The 18,934-nt window shown below is 46.0% G+C and overlaps 1 protein-coding gene across 1 annotated transcript in view; it reads left to right on the top strand.

Moving 5' to 3' along the window:
* Positions 1-18,934, top strand: part of LOC144122187 (endothelin-converting enzyme 1-like) — a 168,247-nt gene that overhangs the window by 140,817 nt on the left and 8,496 nt on the right. Inside the window, exon 16 of the mRNA XM_077655762.1 lies at positions 10,183-10,269. Within this exon, the coding sequence (XP_077511888.1) occupies positions 10,183-10,269 (87 nt within the window). The remainder of the gene's footprint in view (positions 1-10,182; positions 10,270-18,934) is intronic.

Genomic DNA, 18,934 nt, shown 5'->3' with positions numbered 1-18,934 from the left:
CCAATTCAGAGTCATGCCTTTTGGCCTCTGCTACGCTCCTGCCACCTTTGAGCATATGATGGACTCGCTCCTGCGTGGATTCAAATGGACGGTGTGCTTGCGCTGCTTAGATGAAGTTGTCATTTTCTCCTTCATGTTCGACAGCCACTTACACCGTCTTTCTACGATCATTTCCGTCCACTGCTGTGCAGGTCTCCAACTGAACTCCAAGAAGTGCAGCTTCGGCCAGCGCCAAATTAAGGCCTTCGGCCACATGGTTGATGCTTCTGGTGTACAGCTCGACCCTGACAAAGTTTGTGCCGTCCGCAAGTTCCCCAACCTACGTTCCTCAAGCAATGTGCGCAGTTTCCTTGAGCTCTGCTCGTATTTCCGCCAGTTTATCCATAACTTCGCCGACATGGCCTGTCCCCTTACCACCTTTCTGAAAAAGGATGTGCCTTTTTTTTGGGGCCTTGACCAAGCTAGCGCCTTCCCAGCACTTGTTACAGCCCTTACTGCTCCACCTGTGCTGGCCCACTTCAATCCCTATGTCACACGCTGGCATGGTATTGGCACCATCCTTGCGCAGCGTCAGCACGAGCACTATCTTGTGATTGCCCACACCAGCTACCTGCTGTCTCCCTCCAAACGTAATTATTCCATTATGGAGCGGGAGTGCCTTGCATTTGTTTGGCCGTTGACGAATTTCTACCTTTATTTGCCTGTGTAGCCCTTCTGCGTCATTACAGACCATCACGCCTTGTGTTGGCTGTCCTTTCTTAAAGGCCCTATAGGCCATCTGGGCTGCTAGGCCTTGCACTTGCAGGAATGCATATTTACTCTCGCCTACAAGTCTGGCTGACTGTTTGTCCCGTCATCCCGTTGATCGTACCGATTCCCACAACCCCGATGCCGTCAGTATCATTTTGTCTATATTAGACTTTCTGCACATCGGTGATGAGTAGCACCATGATCCATATCTGCGCCACATAATCAACCTCCTTTGTGCTGCATCACAATACTATATACAGATGCAATATGCGCCCAGATGGCGCCGAGCTCTTGCTCATCATCCCGATGCATCTTCATTCCACTGTACTCGCCCAACTTAATGATGCCCCTACTACAGGGCACCTCAGCGTGACATGCACATACGACAGTTTGTGCAGGTGGTTCTTCTGGCCTGTGACCTTTACCTCTCTGTCCACAGCTATGGTGCTGCTTACGAGCAATATCAGCGACGGAAAAAGCCCCCGCTTCCACCTAGTGGCCAGCTTCAGCCCATCGACATTCCGACTGACCTATTTTTCCATGCTGGTCTCAACTTGCTTGGGCCGTTTCTCACATCAACTTCCGGGAACAAGTGGATTGTCATCGCAACTAATTGCACTACCTGGTATGCTATAATGCGTGCTATCCCGACCAGCTTTCTTCTTGATGTCATCCTGCTTCATGGCACTCCTTCTTAACTGCTTACGGATCAAGGCCGCTGCTGTCTTGCTAGAGTGGTTCACGACTTTCTGCACCCATGCTCCACCCGTCACAAGGTCACAAAGCCTACCATCCCCAAACGAGTGGCCTTACTTAGCGCCTTAGCTGCATCCTGACAGACATGCTCTCTGTGTATGTTTCAGACCACGACTGTGGGACGTCAGTTTACCTTTCTTGACGTTCGCCTACAATTGCTCATGCCATGATACCACCGGATACTCTCCCTTCTATTTATTCTTTGGCCATGACCCTTTGCTACCCCTTGACAGCTTACTGCCTCATGAAGCTTCACCCAGCAGCTAAGTTTGTGACGCCATTGCCCAAGCTGATACCACCCACCAAATTGCTCTGGATCATCTCGACACTTCTCAGACCGCTCAAAAACGCCGTTACAGCCTTCACACCATGACGCCCACTTCCCTCCTGACTCCCTGCATGCCATGTGGGCCTGTGTGAAAAACTACTGCCTTGTTACATGGGTCCTTACCGCGTCTTTAGGCAACTGAGCAATGTGACCTATGAAGTCATGCTTACCATCCACCAAGCTTGTGCACATTGCCCGTCTTAAGCCCTACCATTCGAACTGCCTTCCCCTGTGAGGTGGACAAGGCGTAGTAATACAGTACGAAGTTGCGAAATGAAGAGGACGTTTCTGTCAGGGTGCTGTTGATGATGGCAAGGATGTTACAGCTAAGGCTGGGGTGACCTGGTTTTTGTGTGCTCCCTGACTGCGGCCTGTCACTCCTGCTGCTGAGTTAACTCCCGTAATAATATGTTAAGTTCTAGAAATATTTCTCACATTGTGTATTTTGTGCAACATAATTGTGGGGTATATTTTGTGAATATTTTCTGGATGGAACAACAACCCAGGCCCTAATGGGTCTGATTAGTTAACCCAGTTGAATCAAGTTGGATCCGGTTTAGTCCAATTGGTCGGGCGGCTAGAAACACAACTGGAGCCAATTGGAATGTCCATTTGGTTTCAATTGAAATTTCTAATGTCCTTTTTTTTACTGGGAGGACTTCCTGACCATTTGAGGACGTCCTCAAGATGTTTGGTGTTGTCTGGGTACAAGCAAGGGCCTACAGCCGAGCCATAAAAACATCGAAGCAGTACTTTTGGCTCCGAAACCACGAGACATAAAAATGCTCGAAACCTGCATCAGCTTCCTTGACTTCTGCAGGAAATTTATTTCCCGGCTTTCGACAGTGCTTCACCCATTCCATCTTCTGCTGAGTCCAGGCGCACATTATTCTTGGGCACGAGCTCAAGGAGACGCATTCTGTCAAAGTAAGGCATTACTGGCATTGGTGTTGGCTCATTTTGATCCGGGGAAGGCTACAGTGTGTGTCACGGACGCGTCACCTTAAAGCCTTGACGTGGTTCTTGCCCAGAGGGAAGCAGACGGAAAGGAGCGACCAATAGCTTTTGTGTTGCGAAGGCTGGTCTCTACAGAAACGAACTACAATCAGCTGCACAAGGAGGCACTTGCTGTTGTATTCAGAGTTACACATACAATTCAAGCAATACTGTTGGGGTCGCTGATTTGAAGTTGCGTCTGAACATAAGCTGCTTGAAAGCACAAGCTGATGGGCGAGTTGGTTATTCATAGTTTGATTTGAAGCAGCGCAAGGCCGAAAGCCTTGTCTGTCTCTTGGTAGCAGACAAGCCTGCACCAGAGTCACGTTTTCCGTGCGACCTTTGCTGGCTGTTGTTCTTGTCCAGATACGATTAGGTCTTGAGGTAGAGGCCTTGTGGACAGATTCCTCACGCAGATAGCCCCAGTCAGTAGCCCCTGCCAGTGAGCTCAGCTAACGTTGAATGCATTCCAGAAGCTTGTGGCAGCAGCTACTAACAAAGACTCTTGTTTTCGATATTATTGTAAGAGGCTTTGTGGACGGGGAGGGGGGCGAATTTGGTAGAGCCTTGGAAAGTGTTTGAAGCTTCAGTGTTTGAAGGAGTTCAGCGTCCAAAGCGACTGCAACTTATTAGGGAACAGAGTAGTGATCCTTACATCGCTACAAGCTGAAATACTCAGCTTCCGCATGAAAGTCATGCCCTGTTCTCCATAATGAATGCAGTTGCCCATAGCCATGTTTGGTGGCCAGGCCTGGATAAAGACATTACGGCAGCTGTACAGGCATGCCGTATTTGTCAGGAGAACCAGTGGATGCCAAGACCAGCACTTATTCAGCAATGGCCTCTGCCCGAGAGACTGTGGTCTCGTTTGCGTATGGATTTCGCAGGACCGTTGAAGAATGTATATATGTTCACTGTTTTTGAAATGGATAGAGATCAGTCAAGTGACAACTCCATCCATAGCAGTTACTATGCAGGTCAAGACTTGCTGGACATCGCCATATTGGACAGTGGCCCAGCATTTGTGTGTGAAGAGTTCAAGGTACTTTTGCGGAAGAACAGCATCCATCAGGTACCGGTGCCACCTATACCCAGCAGTGCAGCAGAGCGGGCATTGCAGATCATCAAGCAGAATTTTAATAAGCTGGATTGGGACACACAGCTGGTGAGAATCCTACTGACACAGACAAGAGCACCGCACGAGGTAACTAGCTGCAGTCCTGCTGAGCTTCTGCTGGGCTGGAAGTTGAAGACGATTTACTTCAGCCGGACCTCAGATCAATAGTCGTGGCAAAGCAGCTCCATGAAAATATCTGCAGGAACCATACATCAGTCAAGATGGCTAACCTCGAGCCAGCAGTGTGTGTTTTCGCAAGGAACTTTTAACCTGGGCCGAGTTGGGTACCATCAACGGTGGAGTCAGACCAAGGGTTTGGAGCAGTGCTGAGACTTCAGGACGGTCGCGTGTCGACGAGGCACCGTTATCATGTACGAGCAGCACCATTGACGGCCAGTTCAATGGACAACCAGGGATCACCACACACGGAATCACTTGTCACCTGACGCTACAACTGCACCTTTTGCTGGGGACACGTTCGTGGTCCTTTGGTGCACGCAAGAAGGATGCAGCAGCCTCCCGTGCATCGCAGCGGCCGAACCCAGAGAGCTGTTGTGCGATACTTGCCATAGCGAAGAAGTAACTCTTTCTTTGTTGATGGGCTTTAGTTGCCATGCTCTTGAGCTTACGTGCACATCTCACCTCTCTAAATAGGAGAGGGACGCTATGGTCTTATATTTATAGCAATGTGCCAACCCAACAGGGGGCGCTGTTCGGTTGCGTTAATAAATGTGCTGCGGCCAGCCTAGGCACCTGCACTCAACTGCTCAGCTATGTTAAGTCATTTTTGGATGTGACAGTGGTCTTTCTGGCATACATCCCAGCACCCCGTGTCTGTTAGAAAAGCAATTGGGGACACGTGTAGCCTCATCAAAGGAAGGCCGCACTTGAGGACTCGTGCTTCAGCAGCACCGCTGTCACCTATTGGTGCACCAAGTTGTGCTGGCACTGTACTACCTCTATTGATCTGGAAAGAGTGAACTGAACTGGTGGAGATGCACCAGTTAGTGCAAATCATCATCATCATCAGCCTGACTGCACCCACTGCAAGGCACAGGCCTCTCCCATGTGTCTCCAATTAACTCTGTCCTTTGCCAGCTGCAGCCACTGTATCCCTGCAAACTTCTCAATCTCATCTGCCCACCTAACTTTCTGCCACCCCCTGCTATGTTTGCCTTTCCTTGGAATTCACTCTGTTACCCTTAATGACCAGCGGTTATCTTTCCTTCGCATTACATGCCCTGCCCAAGCCCCTTTCTTTCTGTTGATTTTGACTAGGATGTCATTAACACGCGTTTGTTCCCTCACCCACTCTGCCCGCTTCCGATCTCTTAACGTTACACCTATCATTTTTCTTTCCATGGCTCGCTGCGTTGTCCTTAACTTAAGCTGAACTCTTTTCGTTAGCCTCCACGTTTCTGCCCCGTAGGTGAGTACCGGTAAGATTAAGCTGTTGTAAACTTTTCTCTTGAGGAATATTGGTAAACTGCCACTCATGATCTGCAAGAACCTGCCATATGCGCTCCACCCCATTCTTAGTTTTTTCTGGTTGTTTCACTGTCATGGTTCAGATCTGCGGTTACTACCTGCCCTACATATTCCTTTACCGCTTCCAGTACCTCGCTGCCAATTGTAAGCAGCTGTTCCCTTGCTAGACTGTTGAGCATAACTCTGGTTTTCTGCATGTTAATTTTTAGACCCACCGATCTGCTCTGCCTGTCTAACTCATTGATCATGATTTGCAGTTCACCTCCAGAGTGACTCTGCAAGGCAATGTCATCAGCGAATTGCAGATTACTTAGGTGTTCTTCATTAACTCCTATCCCCAACTGTTCCCAATCGAGGCCTCGAACACCTATAAACAGGCAGTGAATAGCATTGGCGACACAAATGGGCACCCGGAAAACAAAGGGCCCAATGCTGGCTCACAGTTTTGCACTGACTGGATAATACACTTGGGTGCCTCACAGAGGGTTGAACTATGTCTGAAATTACAGTGTCAGTGGCTGTTGTGTGCATGTTTTTCTGAAATCCTTCTGAAGACTGTAGAGCACAGCAATGGGACATCCTGCCAGTAATAAAGAAAGCCTTAGGGGCAATGGAAAGGGGAAAAGCAGCTAGCGAGGATCAGCTGGTAACAGCAGATCTGTTGAAAGACAGTAGGGAGATTGTGCTGGAAAAACTAGCTACCCTGAATGCACAATGCCTTTTGACCTTGAGCATACCGGCAGCTTAGAAGGGTGCCAACATCACCTTAATCCATAAAAAAGGGGACGTTCAGGACTTGGAAAATTACAGACCGATCAGCCTACTATCCGTTGCCTACAAGGTACTTACTAAGGTAATCGCTAATATTGTAAAGACAGCGTTACACTTAGTCAACCAAATGATCAGGCAGGCTTCCATAAATGCTACTTGACAATAGAACATTTTAACATTATCAAGATATAGAGAAATGCGCACACTGTAACCAGTCCCTATATATAGCTTTCGTAGATTACGAAAAAGCTCTCGACTCAGTTGAAATGTCAGCACTCATGCAGTCAAGAATAAAATTCCAATAAAGGGCGTCAGGCAGGGAGACATGATCTTGCCAATGCTTTCCACATTGTGTTTACAGGAGGTATCCAGGGACCTGGATTGGGAACATTTGGCGATAAGAGGTAATGGAGAATACCTTAGTAATCTGCAATTCCGTAATGACATTGCCTTGCTGAGTCACTCAGGGTATGAATTGCAAATCATGATCAGTGACTTAGACCTACAGAGAAGAATGGTGAGTCTAAAAATTAATATGCAAAAAACCAAACTAATGTTTATGAGGTTTTAATATTGTAGATAAATACGTTTTCCCTCATTTAGCCGCAGCTGTCACCATTCAAAACCGCCAGACCCCACCCCATGATCGCTTATGCTACCGAGCGCATGCCGACCACGGAAGGCCTTGCTCTGACACAAACAGGCATTTATTGCTACAGCAACAAAACACGCTAAGGAATCGAGATCGTCCAACTCACCAGCAAGTTCCGAGAAGTACGACTCACCTCACCGCGTCCGCTTGCGCCGATGATCCCACCCAAAGGGGATGCTGTACCCGCGCACGTGCAGCAAAAGCAGTCTCTCCCACTGCGACACCAGCGCCCTCTCTTGTTAGTTAAGTTAACCAGGGAGAATCACGTGGCGCGTCCCACATTGAGGCGAACCTGTTGCTGCAGGTGCATTGCGGGAAAGCCAAGAAAAGGGACAACATTATGCAAAGCCGAAACTTGGGCAAGTTGGATAACGTTCATGATGCAAAAATAGCGCAAAAGGAACGCAAGGGAGAGAAAGGAGACGACGCAGACAAGCGCTAACTCGGAAATGGGGTTTATTGCTGAAACGTGCAATTTATACAAGTCACTTTGAAAAACTTGAGACTAGCAGCCCCCTCTCCTCAGAAGAGCAAGTCAAAGGGGAAAAAAAAAATGTAATTGTAAGCAGCACGTGCCACTCATCGCTGGGAAAGAATCAATTCAGCAAAAAGACCCATTATTGAAAAGGATATCAATGCAATGCAAAAAATCAATTTCACAGTCTGCCATTTGGTAACAAAGGGCTTGCTGACGCACAGATTTTGACATTCCCTTATATGGTATGGCTGTGTAATCACACATACGAGCTGATCGCGATGTCTGAAAAGTGCAGTGGTTAGCAGCGAAAAAGAGCAGCAAAAGGAGAGAAATAAAAAGTCTACACCGGTTTTTTTTTCTAGAACCACCAAACCACCATAAAGCATTGGAGGCGGTCATAACAAATAAGCAAATTTCACACAGCTGGAAACAGAGTAAAATGAATTTGATTTGATTTATAAAGGGAAAGGCAATTAGACGAACATAAAATCCTTCCGTCCGATTACGATAACATCAGTTATATACAGGCTGGCGATGCAGGCGGTGAAATTAAAAATGCAGTCATGGGTGGAAAGTAATAGAATACTCAGAGAACTTCAGAACGGGTTCAGAAGTGGTAGGCACTTAGATGATAGCCTGTTCGTGCTTAGCTAGTGCATAGAAATAGCTAAGGCGGAAAACAGACCTCTCTATTTAGCCTTGCTGGACACAAGCGACAACGTGAACAGGGAACTCTCCTGTGGAACATATTAAAATGAAGGTGTCGGTCATGAGGTAATTGATTTTCTACATGGGAAATATACCGAGAAAATGAAGTTGAAATAACATGGGAAGGAATTAAGAGTACAACAACTGTCCAGGTACACAAAGGATTAAGGCAAGGTTGTCCTCTATCACCGCTGCTGTTCATGCTTTATATGATAAATATGGAAAGAAGGCTACAAGGAAGCAATCTAGGTTATGATATGTCGTACAGATTAGGCGGAAAGGTTGTTGAGCAACCAATGACTACCAGGTTCAATGTATGCGGTCGATATTGTACTGTTAGCAGATAGCCAGGGAAATTTGCAAACTCTGGTTAATTGCTGTGGAGATGGAGACAGTCTAGGTTTCAGTTTTAGCGCAAATAAGTCAGGTGTGATGATTTTCAATGATACAAGTGATCAGGCGCTTACAATACAAGGTCATGAAATACCCAGAGTGGCCGAATACAAATATATCGAGGTATGGGTAAACGAATGGCAGATGTATACGGAAAAGCACGAAGAGTCTCTTATAGGAAAAGGGTGAAGAGATGTCGGGATAATGAAACATAGGGCATTGTGAGGGTACAACAGTTATGAAGTCCTCAGAGGTATTTGGAAAGGAATAATGGTGGCGGGGCTAACTTTTCGGAATGCGGTTCTGTGCTTAAGGGCAGAAGTTCAGTCGCGATTAGAAGTAAATCAGAGAGCTGTTGGAAGATTAGCACTAGGTACCCGCGGGAAAACCACAAACGAGGCAGTACAGGAGGATATGGGCTGAGCATCGTTCGAAGCACGAGAAGCTCAGAGTAAAGTACTATACGAAGAATGCCTGAGGAAATTGGAGGATAACCGGTGGGCATCTAAGGTATTTAAATACCTGTACAGAAAGAGCGTTGACGCACAGTGGCGGAAACGAACTAGATAGCTGGCCAGTAAGTTTGCCAGAGACGAGGAAGGAGAAAGAAAGAGCATTAAAACGACAGGTTATAAACGTCGAAGGTAAAAATTGGATAGATTCAATGGAAAAGACGCATAGTGTACAACTATATCGATGCTGGAAAAGGCAGATCAGGAAGGAAACATTTTATGATAACTCAAGAGGCAGTGCCCTCCTCTTTGAAGCTAGGTCAGGGTGTCTTAGAACGCGCAGCTACAAAAAGAAATTTAACGAAGATGACACATGTGCTGTGTGTGGTAAATCTGTAGAAACAATAGAACACCTCATCCTAAAACGTGTAGGTATCCATCCCAATGTCGATGCCGGCACAGTCACTCTTCCTAGGGTTTAGAAATAACAATGGTCATGGAAATAAATCTGCGCTGGAAATTAGCAAAAAGCGATTGAAGGAGTGGTGGCTCAAAAGCAGAGATGGGGCATAAGGATAAAAGTGTAGGAATACGGATTTAAAGAAAATGGCGAATTTCTTATAACTCACTATACAGTTAAACAAAAATAAAGGGAAAAAAGCTGAGCATGGTGGCAACTGCCATCACCCCATTTCAAAGGGGACGCTCCTACCTTCCATCCATCCATCCGCTTTCCCCATGACTGGACGGAGTGCTGTCCTGACGCACGATGGTGAGGATGGGCTGCGTCGAAATGGATTGGGGGGGGAACAGGTTCTCCACAATGCGTTATGTTATATGTATCAGCTCCCCCCCACTGTAATGCCAAATTGGTGCTGTGGGTAGAGGATAAATAAATAAGATAACCGCTGATTCTTAAGGGTGACAGAGTCGAAGAGAAGGCAAGGGTAGCAGGGGGTGGCAGAAAGTTAGGTGGGCAGATGAGAACAAGAAGGTTTGCGGAGATGGGGTGGATGCAGCAGAAAATGGTTAATTGGAGAGATATGGGAGCTGCCTTTGTCCTCCAGTGGGTGCAGTCAGGTTGATGATGAAGATGATGACGCTGTAGTGTGGAACTCGTAACACAAAGAGTCTTCAGTGCTATGCGTTGTCTGTGCATTGCTCGGGCTTCCCAGAATGCACTGCTGGTGCATTCAACCGCCAGCGCTTCAGAGATGCTTGCACTCGGTGGATCATGTGTGTATGTGGTCCGGTGTCCAGGCTTGCAGAACAAGGCTCCCTCTCTGTGTGCAGGCATTTGAGACTGAGTCCAGTGGCAAGGACAAGCTTCCTGGGCTGGAGTGGACAGCGGAGCAGCTGTTCTTCATCGGCTATGCCCAGGTACTGTCACGGTCACAGACAAGTACGAGTGCACATGTGGGGCCCTCTTCTCGAAAGGAAAGACTGGATAGGGAGCAATTAGTGGTTTGCCAAAGAAAGAGTTTATTTTTTTATCAGCTATATGCCTGCATCACCAGTATTTTCAAAATCAGGCGTAGCCATAGGAGCTGATTACTGTCATTAATTGTGTTAGAAAAAAAAATTACTTAGAAATGTTCATACAGCACTCATCAGCTTTAATCTTGTTGATGTTGGCTCTCTTGTAGGAAACTTAATGCAGCCCATTAGTGAACAGTGTTTTATCAATGCTTGTTTTATTCTTTTATTTATTGTAAAGAAATTTGAATGTTGTATACGGTATTTTTCTGTGTGTGTGAAGAGAACTTTTTCCAGCCTAGCCATTCACACATGTCAGAGCCTCTGGTAGTAAAATTACCATTTCCTGTTACAAAGCATCAGGACGACTGAATATAAGAACTGAAAGAATTGGGACAGCTCAGGTGAAAGAAACCAGCTGTGCTTGATAAACAGAAACGATGGAGGTGTTTGTTTTTTTCCATTGCTATGGTGGTTACAGAAGTGAACTAACTGAGCAATAGCTATAGGAGATAATGTTCTAGCAAGAGTATGCAGAAAGATTACACTGAAACCTTGTTAAGCTACGAGACCACTTGTTGGGAACATTTCCAGGTATGTTGTTGGTCACCTGACGGGCAAGCTTTTTGTGTGTTCGAACCAGTTTGATCCGAGTGTGCTTCAATACATCTAGCATACCGTAATTACCATTGTTGAAATGACACATGCCATCATACAAAGTAAACTTCATTGTTGGTATCCTGACATAACCATACAGTATGTTCCAAACGCCTTGCATCACTGGCATAAATGATAAGAAACAGTTATTATAAGTCTAAACTGAGAAATGTACAAAAAAAAATAACTAAAGGTGCAACTATTAGGTTTTTATTTAGCTGGAAAGCTTTTAGTTTCAGTTTCACGAGTTGTTTCACGAGTCAGGATTACAACTTTGGCTGCCTCTTTTTAATTGTGTTAATTAAAAACATAATTTTTGTTGCAGTTCACTTAGGAATGAGTCGGCATATGGATGAAGCAAAAATTGAAAAATGAATTTTATTAAATATATTGCATTAAAATTGGCCTCGTACCTTGTTGGACCGTGGAAAAACTGTGTGCAAAGCAGCAGTATGACCTCATCGAAGGCAGCCTAAATACAGCTTGTTCTGCAATTCTTGCAAGTGTGTGCTGCAGAATGCTCCTCACAGCTAAACTGGTGCATTGTTTGAGCTCGAATTTCACACAGACATGGTATTTGGTTGGCAGAATTGTTAAGTACCACATTTTTTTGGGGTACTTGTCTGAATCAATAAGAAAAGGTCGGATATTTGCATCATCTGCGGCGACGCGAATCGAAACAGGCCGCTTTTTCAACGATTACACCGGTGGCTTTATCTCGTTCCATTACCGTGTCGATTTAGCAAAGGAGGTGGGGTAGTGTTATGTGGGAGGTTTGACGATGCTGTACCACGAAAGACTTCTAACTTAGTGCAGTTTTGTAGAAACTTACCTTTTTGTGATAACTGATAAAACAGTTGCTGAAGAGTCTTCAAACCTCCTGCAAAAGAACCCCCTCCTGTGGCTTATCTCCACGGTCGACCGACAAAATGGCGCCATTGGTACAGTCGCTGAGAGAGCGGCCTGTTTTGTTTCGTCATCACCACAGACGATGCAAACATTGGACTTCTTAATGATTCAGGCAAGTACCCTGAACAAATGTGTATAAAACAATTCTGCCGACCAAATGCCATGTCTGTGCGAAATTTGACTTTGAACAATTCACCGGTTTAGCTGTGAGGAGCATTCTGCGCCATGCGTTTAATTGCGGAGCAGTCTGTGTATCCACTGACCAAGCAAAGGTTGACACCTGAGGTATTCCTTGAAGGAAGGCACATGCGAAAGCTCTAATTTATGTAGGATCATAAAAATGCGTTATGCGTGCAGCCAAGACGCCCTCGCAGCTACTAATGCAGCCTCGAGTTAAACCAGGTCCCAACTGTTCTGGTAGGCCCCAAATATGGGCAAACAGCTTAATCATGTCTAGTGAGCACAGTGTGTCAAACGGCAGGGCCTGGGCTGTCATTAGCTTTCTAATAGGCACGATCGGCCTGTTCTAGAGAAGTCTGAACTTTGCTGTCTCTAAATGTGCAAAAGGTGACAGCTTCCACAGTACCTTCCCACTGCAAAACTTGTGCACAAAGAGCCTCACGGTCATAGCCACCAGCGGTGGTCAAAACAAGCTTCACCTAGGCAAGGTACCCGTGGTATCCTCTGGGAAGCATTAGACTTGGGAGGTAGTGCACGATCAGTGACAATGCCAGTTACATGACAACGCAGTGAGATTGGGCGTGGTTGCAGCGACAGCAGTGCTGAAATACAGCACGTGAAGGAAAATGAAGGTTTGCCTGCTGAAACTGTGGAGAAGCTGAGTCAGGTGGCAGTAATTTTTTATAGTATTGGCTGGTGCCTGTGAAGGGGATGGTACACTCACAACGGAATGGAAGTGTCCGCAACTGCAAGCACCCTCATTGCGTGCTGTGCTGTATCCGTATCGACATGAATCTAGAGTTTCCTGGCAATCTACGGTGTAGTTTAGTTCACATTGCTGCTTTGTGTGAGTACAGCTTTGTATGCAATGATAGGTACGCTCTGAGGAGTTGCAATAGGCCACTACGTTGTGCGGGAATTTCATGCCACTACGTCCTAAGCGGAACTGCTGCTCGTTAAGGCAGGTACGTCTTAAAGGTGCACTAAAGAGGAATCTGAACTCTTCTTTTTACCATGGGAAGTTGATCTACTTGTTCTGAGCATTCTTAGAAACTGCGAATTATTGTCCTGTGCGGCTGATTTCCCTAATTTAAATCAGATTAAATGTCCCGGCTCCCACCTTTTTTTTTAACTCAACGCTTTAGGTAGGAGGAGTCAACCAACGCATGGAGTGCCTTTCAGCCAGTCCCGTAGCGGCTTGCTGCTTTGCCATCAGCGGAGTGATGCTTAAATCCATGCATATTTTTATTTCTGAGGGTCAAATTTGTGGCTATGTTGTCTGCGACTGAAACTATATATTCACAGAAACCTAAAAACCAAAATAAAATATAATAATAAAAGCGAAAGCAAAGCCGCCTTGGGACTGGCTGAAAGCCACTCCACGTGTTGGTTGACCCCTCCTACCTTCAGCGTTAAGTTCAAAAAATGGCGGGAGCCGGGATGTTTCATCCGATTTAAATGAGGAAAATCGGCCACACAGGAAAATAATTCGAAGTTTCTAAGAATGCTCAGAACGGGTAGATCTAGTTACCGCTGTAAAAATACAAGTTCAGATTCCTCTTTAGTGCACCTTTTAAAGCGGTATAGACACCTAACTTTTGGGTGCATGTTTTATTGCTTGTAATGATGAGCTAAATACTTTATAATCGCATTTCTTTCTCGTGCTGTTTCAATTTCAACAGCTGAATGAGGACTGTGATGCCAACATGTGCTTACGAGTCACAGGAGACATGAAGAAACTGCAATAGTGTAGCAAAGAGAAAGTTGAAGTGCGATTGCCGCGTGCCGAAGACGACGCTCCTGCTGGCGGACCTGTGTTCTGGTTCGTGTGTTCTTGTGCTCCGGCTATCACCAGCTGTGCTCGATGTTGGTAGCTTCAGCGACGAATTCGGCTACTGTGGTAGGAGGAATGCGGACGAGGCCTCCAAAGATGTCATTCTGGACACCTGGCCCTCATCAAGGCCCGCACCTTCTTCTCTTCAGTAGCCCAATGGTCAGCGCGGGCACTCAGACACAGTACGTCTTCGACGAAACTTCTCACACTCTCGGTGGGAGCCTGGATACGAGCGTGGAGCAGATCTTCAGCATGCTGTTGCCGATGCTGGTTTGCAAATGTGCGTACCAGTTCGCTCTTGCACATCTCCCATGATTTTAGCGAAGCCTCGTGGTTCTCGAACCAGTATTTCGCTGTGGCATCTAAGGAGAAATACAGGTTCTGCAGATATTGGTCGGGTGTCCACCCATTATGTCGAGCTACCCGTTCATTGTGCTGGACCCAGTCTTCAACATCATCAAGTCCATCGCCATGTAACGGAGTGACAGATCTTGGGTCTTGGGGTGACAGGCATGTAGACGATCCTCGGCGGAATCGCGGGGTCGGTTTGTTGTTACTGGGACAGCATGGTGGCGTTGGTCATCCTAGATGTCCTCGATCCCGCGGGCAAGAGTCCGAATTCCGGCGCTTGGCCTTGCTGCCGTCGGCTAGCGCGAGTCTCTGTTTCTCCCGAGGGCTCCAGGAAAACCCGACGGCCGGGACTTAGTACCGGGCTCGAATTGCGAGGCGGGGTGTGTGGCATGAGATGCGTACCCAGCAGCTCCACCAAATGTCACGGCTTGCTTGACGTAGAGGCCGGCGGCGAGCACAGCTGGTGATAGCCGGAGCACAAGAACACACCAACCAGAACACAGGTCCGCCAGCAGCAGCGTCGTCTTCGGCACGCGGCAATCGCACTTCAACTTTCTCTTCGCTACAATATAATTGCTGCTCCCACGTTCGTTGTCATTCCGGCTCTTGAGGAAGTCTGGCTTCAGCTCTTCAGTGAATTAAAATGATGAAGCAGAGATTGTATGGACGTTTTTCCATGCCTCACATGACACAGAAGCACTCTGACATCACAGCCATCATTTGGCTGTGGAAACCGAAACAGCATGACAGAAAAAATTTGATGATAAATTATTTAGCTGTCTTAGGCGAATATCACATGGCGATTCATGTGCAGTAGTGTCTTCCGCGTCATTGTAGAGAAAAAACATGCCACTAAAATTAGGTGTCTGTAGTCCTTTAACAAGGTTTTAGTGTACCACACGTCACCAGTGGGGGATACTAACCCACGGCATCTGGCTGTCACAACTGTCAGCTACCGTGGCGGCCTGCCATTGCCTTGTTCTTTAAACTCTGTGCCTAATTAGCTGAATCGGGAAACAACTCTAGGCCTTGGGTGCGCGAGCCTAACTGTCACTAGCCGAGTGTACCTCACTTCATCTTCATTGCCTTTAAGTCGCTGTGTTGCCACCCAACAGAAGTGCATGTGTTGTTTCACAAATAGCATGTAGTACCTATTCAAGCTTTTTGAGGTAGCATGACAGACAGCATGTAAGGACAAACGGAATGAGTGCAAGTGGCAACTGTCAAGCTTATTTTGAAAGAAAATGGCTACTTGAAAGTGCAAAACAAAAAGTTTTTTCTTGATAAACACAATTTATGTGTTTACTTTTCCGTAGGATTGATGACCTGCACAGACATGCGCTGTTCAGCTCTAGAATGGGCTCAGGAATAAGCTGCACACTTGCGAGTGGCACTTGTCCCATTTGCACCTTCCTTCGCGTCCTATCCACCATGTTACCTCACCTTAGGAGAGCAGGAACACAATTTACCTCATTACCTCACCTTGACTAACTGGCCTCCGCTTCTGACCACATAGCTGCTCCAAAATATGCACCACTGGGTTGGCAGGTGGGCAGGGCCAGGAAACGTAAAAATAGGCATCAGCCATGCAAAGGCAATGTTTGGCCAGCACACTTGAACCAAATAGTACCTACACCAGAGTCACTGCTAGCTGGATACAAGCTTAGGAAGGTCATGGTCCGGCAGTTTCTTCCAGGGGATGCCTGGAATGTCCTACCCCCCTTTGCTTTCTTTCCCCCAGTGAGGCCACCCCCACCTGGCACACAAGTGACGTGCCAGTTGCTGTACAAAGGAAACCAGATGGAAACAATGCCTGTACTACCATTAATGCCGTTGACGCAGCACTGTCAGCAGTGTAGCACTAGTAGACTGGACATAGTAGGCAGTGACATGGGCACACAGGACTGGTGGCCAGCAAAATCACTGCCACCCACTGTTGGGAGATCCCAACATTAACATACCCAGAGTTGTCCTTTAATCTCTGAAGCATGTGCAGGAAATCTTACGCACCAGTTTCTTCCAGAAAATTTGTGGCTGTTTACTGCACTGTCAAAAGACATTGCCCTTAATAGTTTGAGGACCAAGCAATACTGAAAAACTAAATCCCATGAAATAATTTACTAAGAAAAATACTTTTTTCTATGCCCAACATTTTTCTCTAAACAATTTGAAGAAGCATTGTACTTTATCAGTCAAGAGTGCAACTACCAAAAAAATGTTTAGTGTAGAAAAAAGTATTTTTTAATTTTAATGAGGCCTAGTTTTTCACTCATCTGGAAAATTCAAAGGGTTGTCACATGACGGAATTTTTTTTTCTGATAAAAATATGCAGGAAAATTACTTTTGGCAGTGCGATAAAAAGCGACAAATTTTCTGGAAGAAATTTAGGCGAGTTGAGTGCAGTCTGGTGCATTTGTCATGGAATGATCCTTAAGCGTCACAAAGCAGTGTTAGGGTATGCCTACTGCGACAGTTAACAGGCAGTTCCATCGCTGTCAGCACCACCGACTCTAGGGTACTTCTCTTGCTGGCTCAACCCAGCGTAACAGTTTGGCCCACCTTTTAAAGACAGCCTGAATTTCAGATATCCAATTCCAGTTGCATTTTTGTCTCCATCATCTAACTGACATGACTTCTTTTTAATGGCAGCAGCACTTTTTTCCACAAGCTCAGCTGCAAGTACTGCCACCATTTGTGCATTAATTACTGCTAAATCAAACACTCAGGCTGACAAAATAGGCTAGTTATCTCTTTTGACTGCACTAATACTACAAAAAAAACTGGTAATTCATTCCTATAAAATAATATTCGCTGAAAAAAACTGAAAACTGTGGTCTGAAATAAACACCAAACAATGTCCTTTGAATTTTCAAAACTGCAAAGCCTAAACCCTAGTTGTAATACTCTACTATATATACCTCATGTTTTGGCTACCATGAGTTTGTCTTGCAGGTAATCATCATCATCATCATCATCAGCCTTACTACACCCACTGCAGGGCAAAGGCCTCTCCCATGTCTCTTCAATTAACCCTATCCTTTGCCAGCTGCATCCACCCTTTGCCTGCAAACTTCTTAATCTCATCCGTCCACCTAACCTTCTGCCGCCCCCTGCTACGCTTACTTTCTCTTGGAATCCACTCCGTTACCCTTAAGGACCAGAGGTTATCTTGCCTTCGCATTACATGCCCTGCCCAAGCCCATTTCTTTCTCTTGATTTCTACTAGGATGTCATTAACCCGCGTTTGTTCCCTCACCCACTCTGCCCGCTTCCGGTCTCTTAACGTTACACCTATCATTTTTCTTTCCATGGCTCGCTGCGTTGTCCTTAACTTAAGCTGAACTCTTTTCGTTAGCCTCCACGTTTCTGCCCCGTAGGTGAGTACCGGTAAGATTATGCTGTTGTACACTTTCCTCTTGAGGGAAATTGGTAAACTGCCACTCATGATCTGCGAGAATTTGCCATATGCGCTCCACTCCATTCTTATCCTTCTAGTTATCTCCCTCTCATGATCCGGATCAGCTGTCGCTACCTGCCCTAAGTAGACATATTCCTTTACCACTTCCAGGCCCTTGCTGCCAATTGTGAACTGCTGTTCCCTTGCTAGACTGTTGAACATTACTTTGGTTTTCTGCATGCTAATTTTTAGACCCAGCATTCTGCTCTGCCTGTCTAACTCATTGATCATGATTCGCAGTTCACCTCCTGAGTGACTCAGCAAGGCAATGTCATCAGCGAATCACAGATTATTTAGGCATTCTCCATTTACTCTTATTCCCAACTGTTCCCGAATTGAGGCCCCAGAATTCTTCCTGTAAACAGGCGGTGAATAGCATTGGCGAGATCGTGTCTCCTTGCCTGACGCCCTTCCTTATTGGAATTTTATTACAGACTTTATGGAGGACTATGGCAGCTGTGCAGTTGCTATATATATCTTCCAGTATTTTGATATAAGGCTCTTCTACCCTGATTACGCAGTGCCTGCATGAATGCTGAGGTTTCCACTGAATCGAATGCTTTCTCGTAATCAGTGAAGGCTATATGTAGAGGTTGGTTATATTCTGCGCATTTCTCTATCACCTGATTGATAGTGTGAATATGATATATTGTGGAATATCCTTTACGAAAGCCTGCCTGATCATTTGGTTGATTAAAGTCTAACGTTGCCCTGACTTTATTAGCGATTACCGTAGTAAATACTTTGTAAGCAACGGATAGTAAGCTGATCGGCCTGTAATTTTTCAAGTCCTTGGCGTCTCCCTTCTTATGAATTAAGATAATGTTTGCATTCTTCCAAGCTTCTGGTACAGTCGAGGTCATAAGGCATTGCGTATACAGGGTGGCTAGTTTTTCAAGCACGATGTCCCCTCCATCCTTCAACAGATCTGCTGTTACCTGATCTTCCCCAGCTGCTTTTCCCCTTTTCATTGCTTCTGAGGCTTTCTTTACTTCATCTTTCGTTACTGGCGGGATGACGCATTGCTGTGCACTGCTGTCTTTCTCATTAGCGCTCTGATTACATTGGCTACTGTACAGGTCTGTGTAGAACTCTTCGGCTACGTTAACTATCTTATCCATATTGTTAATGACATTGCCCTGCTTGTCTCTTAATGCATACATCTGGTTTTTACCTATGCC

Source organism: Amblyomma americanum, chromosome 2 (genome assembly GCF_052857255.1).
Source record: "Amblyomma americanum isolate KBUSLIRL-KWMA chromosome 2, ASM5285725v1, whole genome shotgun sequence".
Taxonomy (NCBI): Eukaryota; Metazoa; Arthropoda; class Arachnida; order Ixodida; family Ixodidae; genus Amblyomma; species Amblyomma americanum.
Note: the sequence above shows the minus strand (reverse complement) of the source record. Positions and strands in the feature narration are given on the sequence as shown.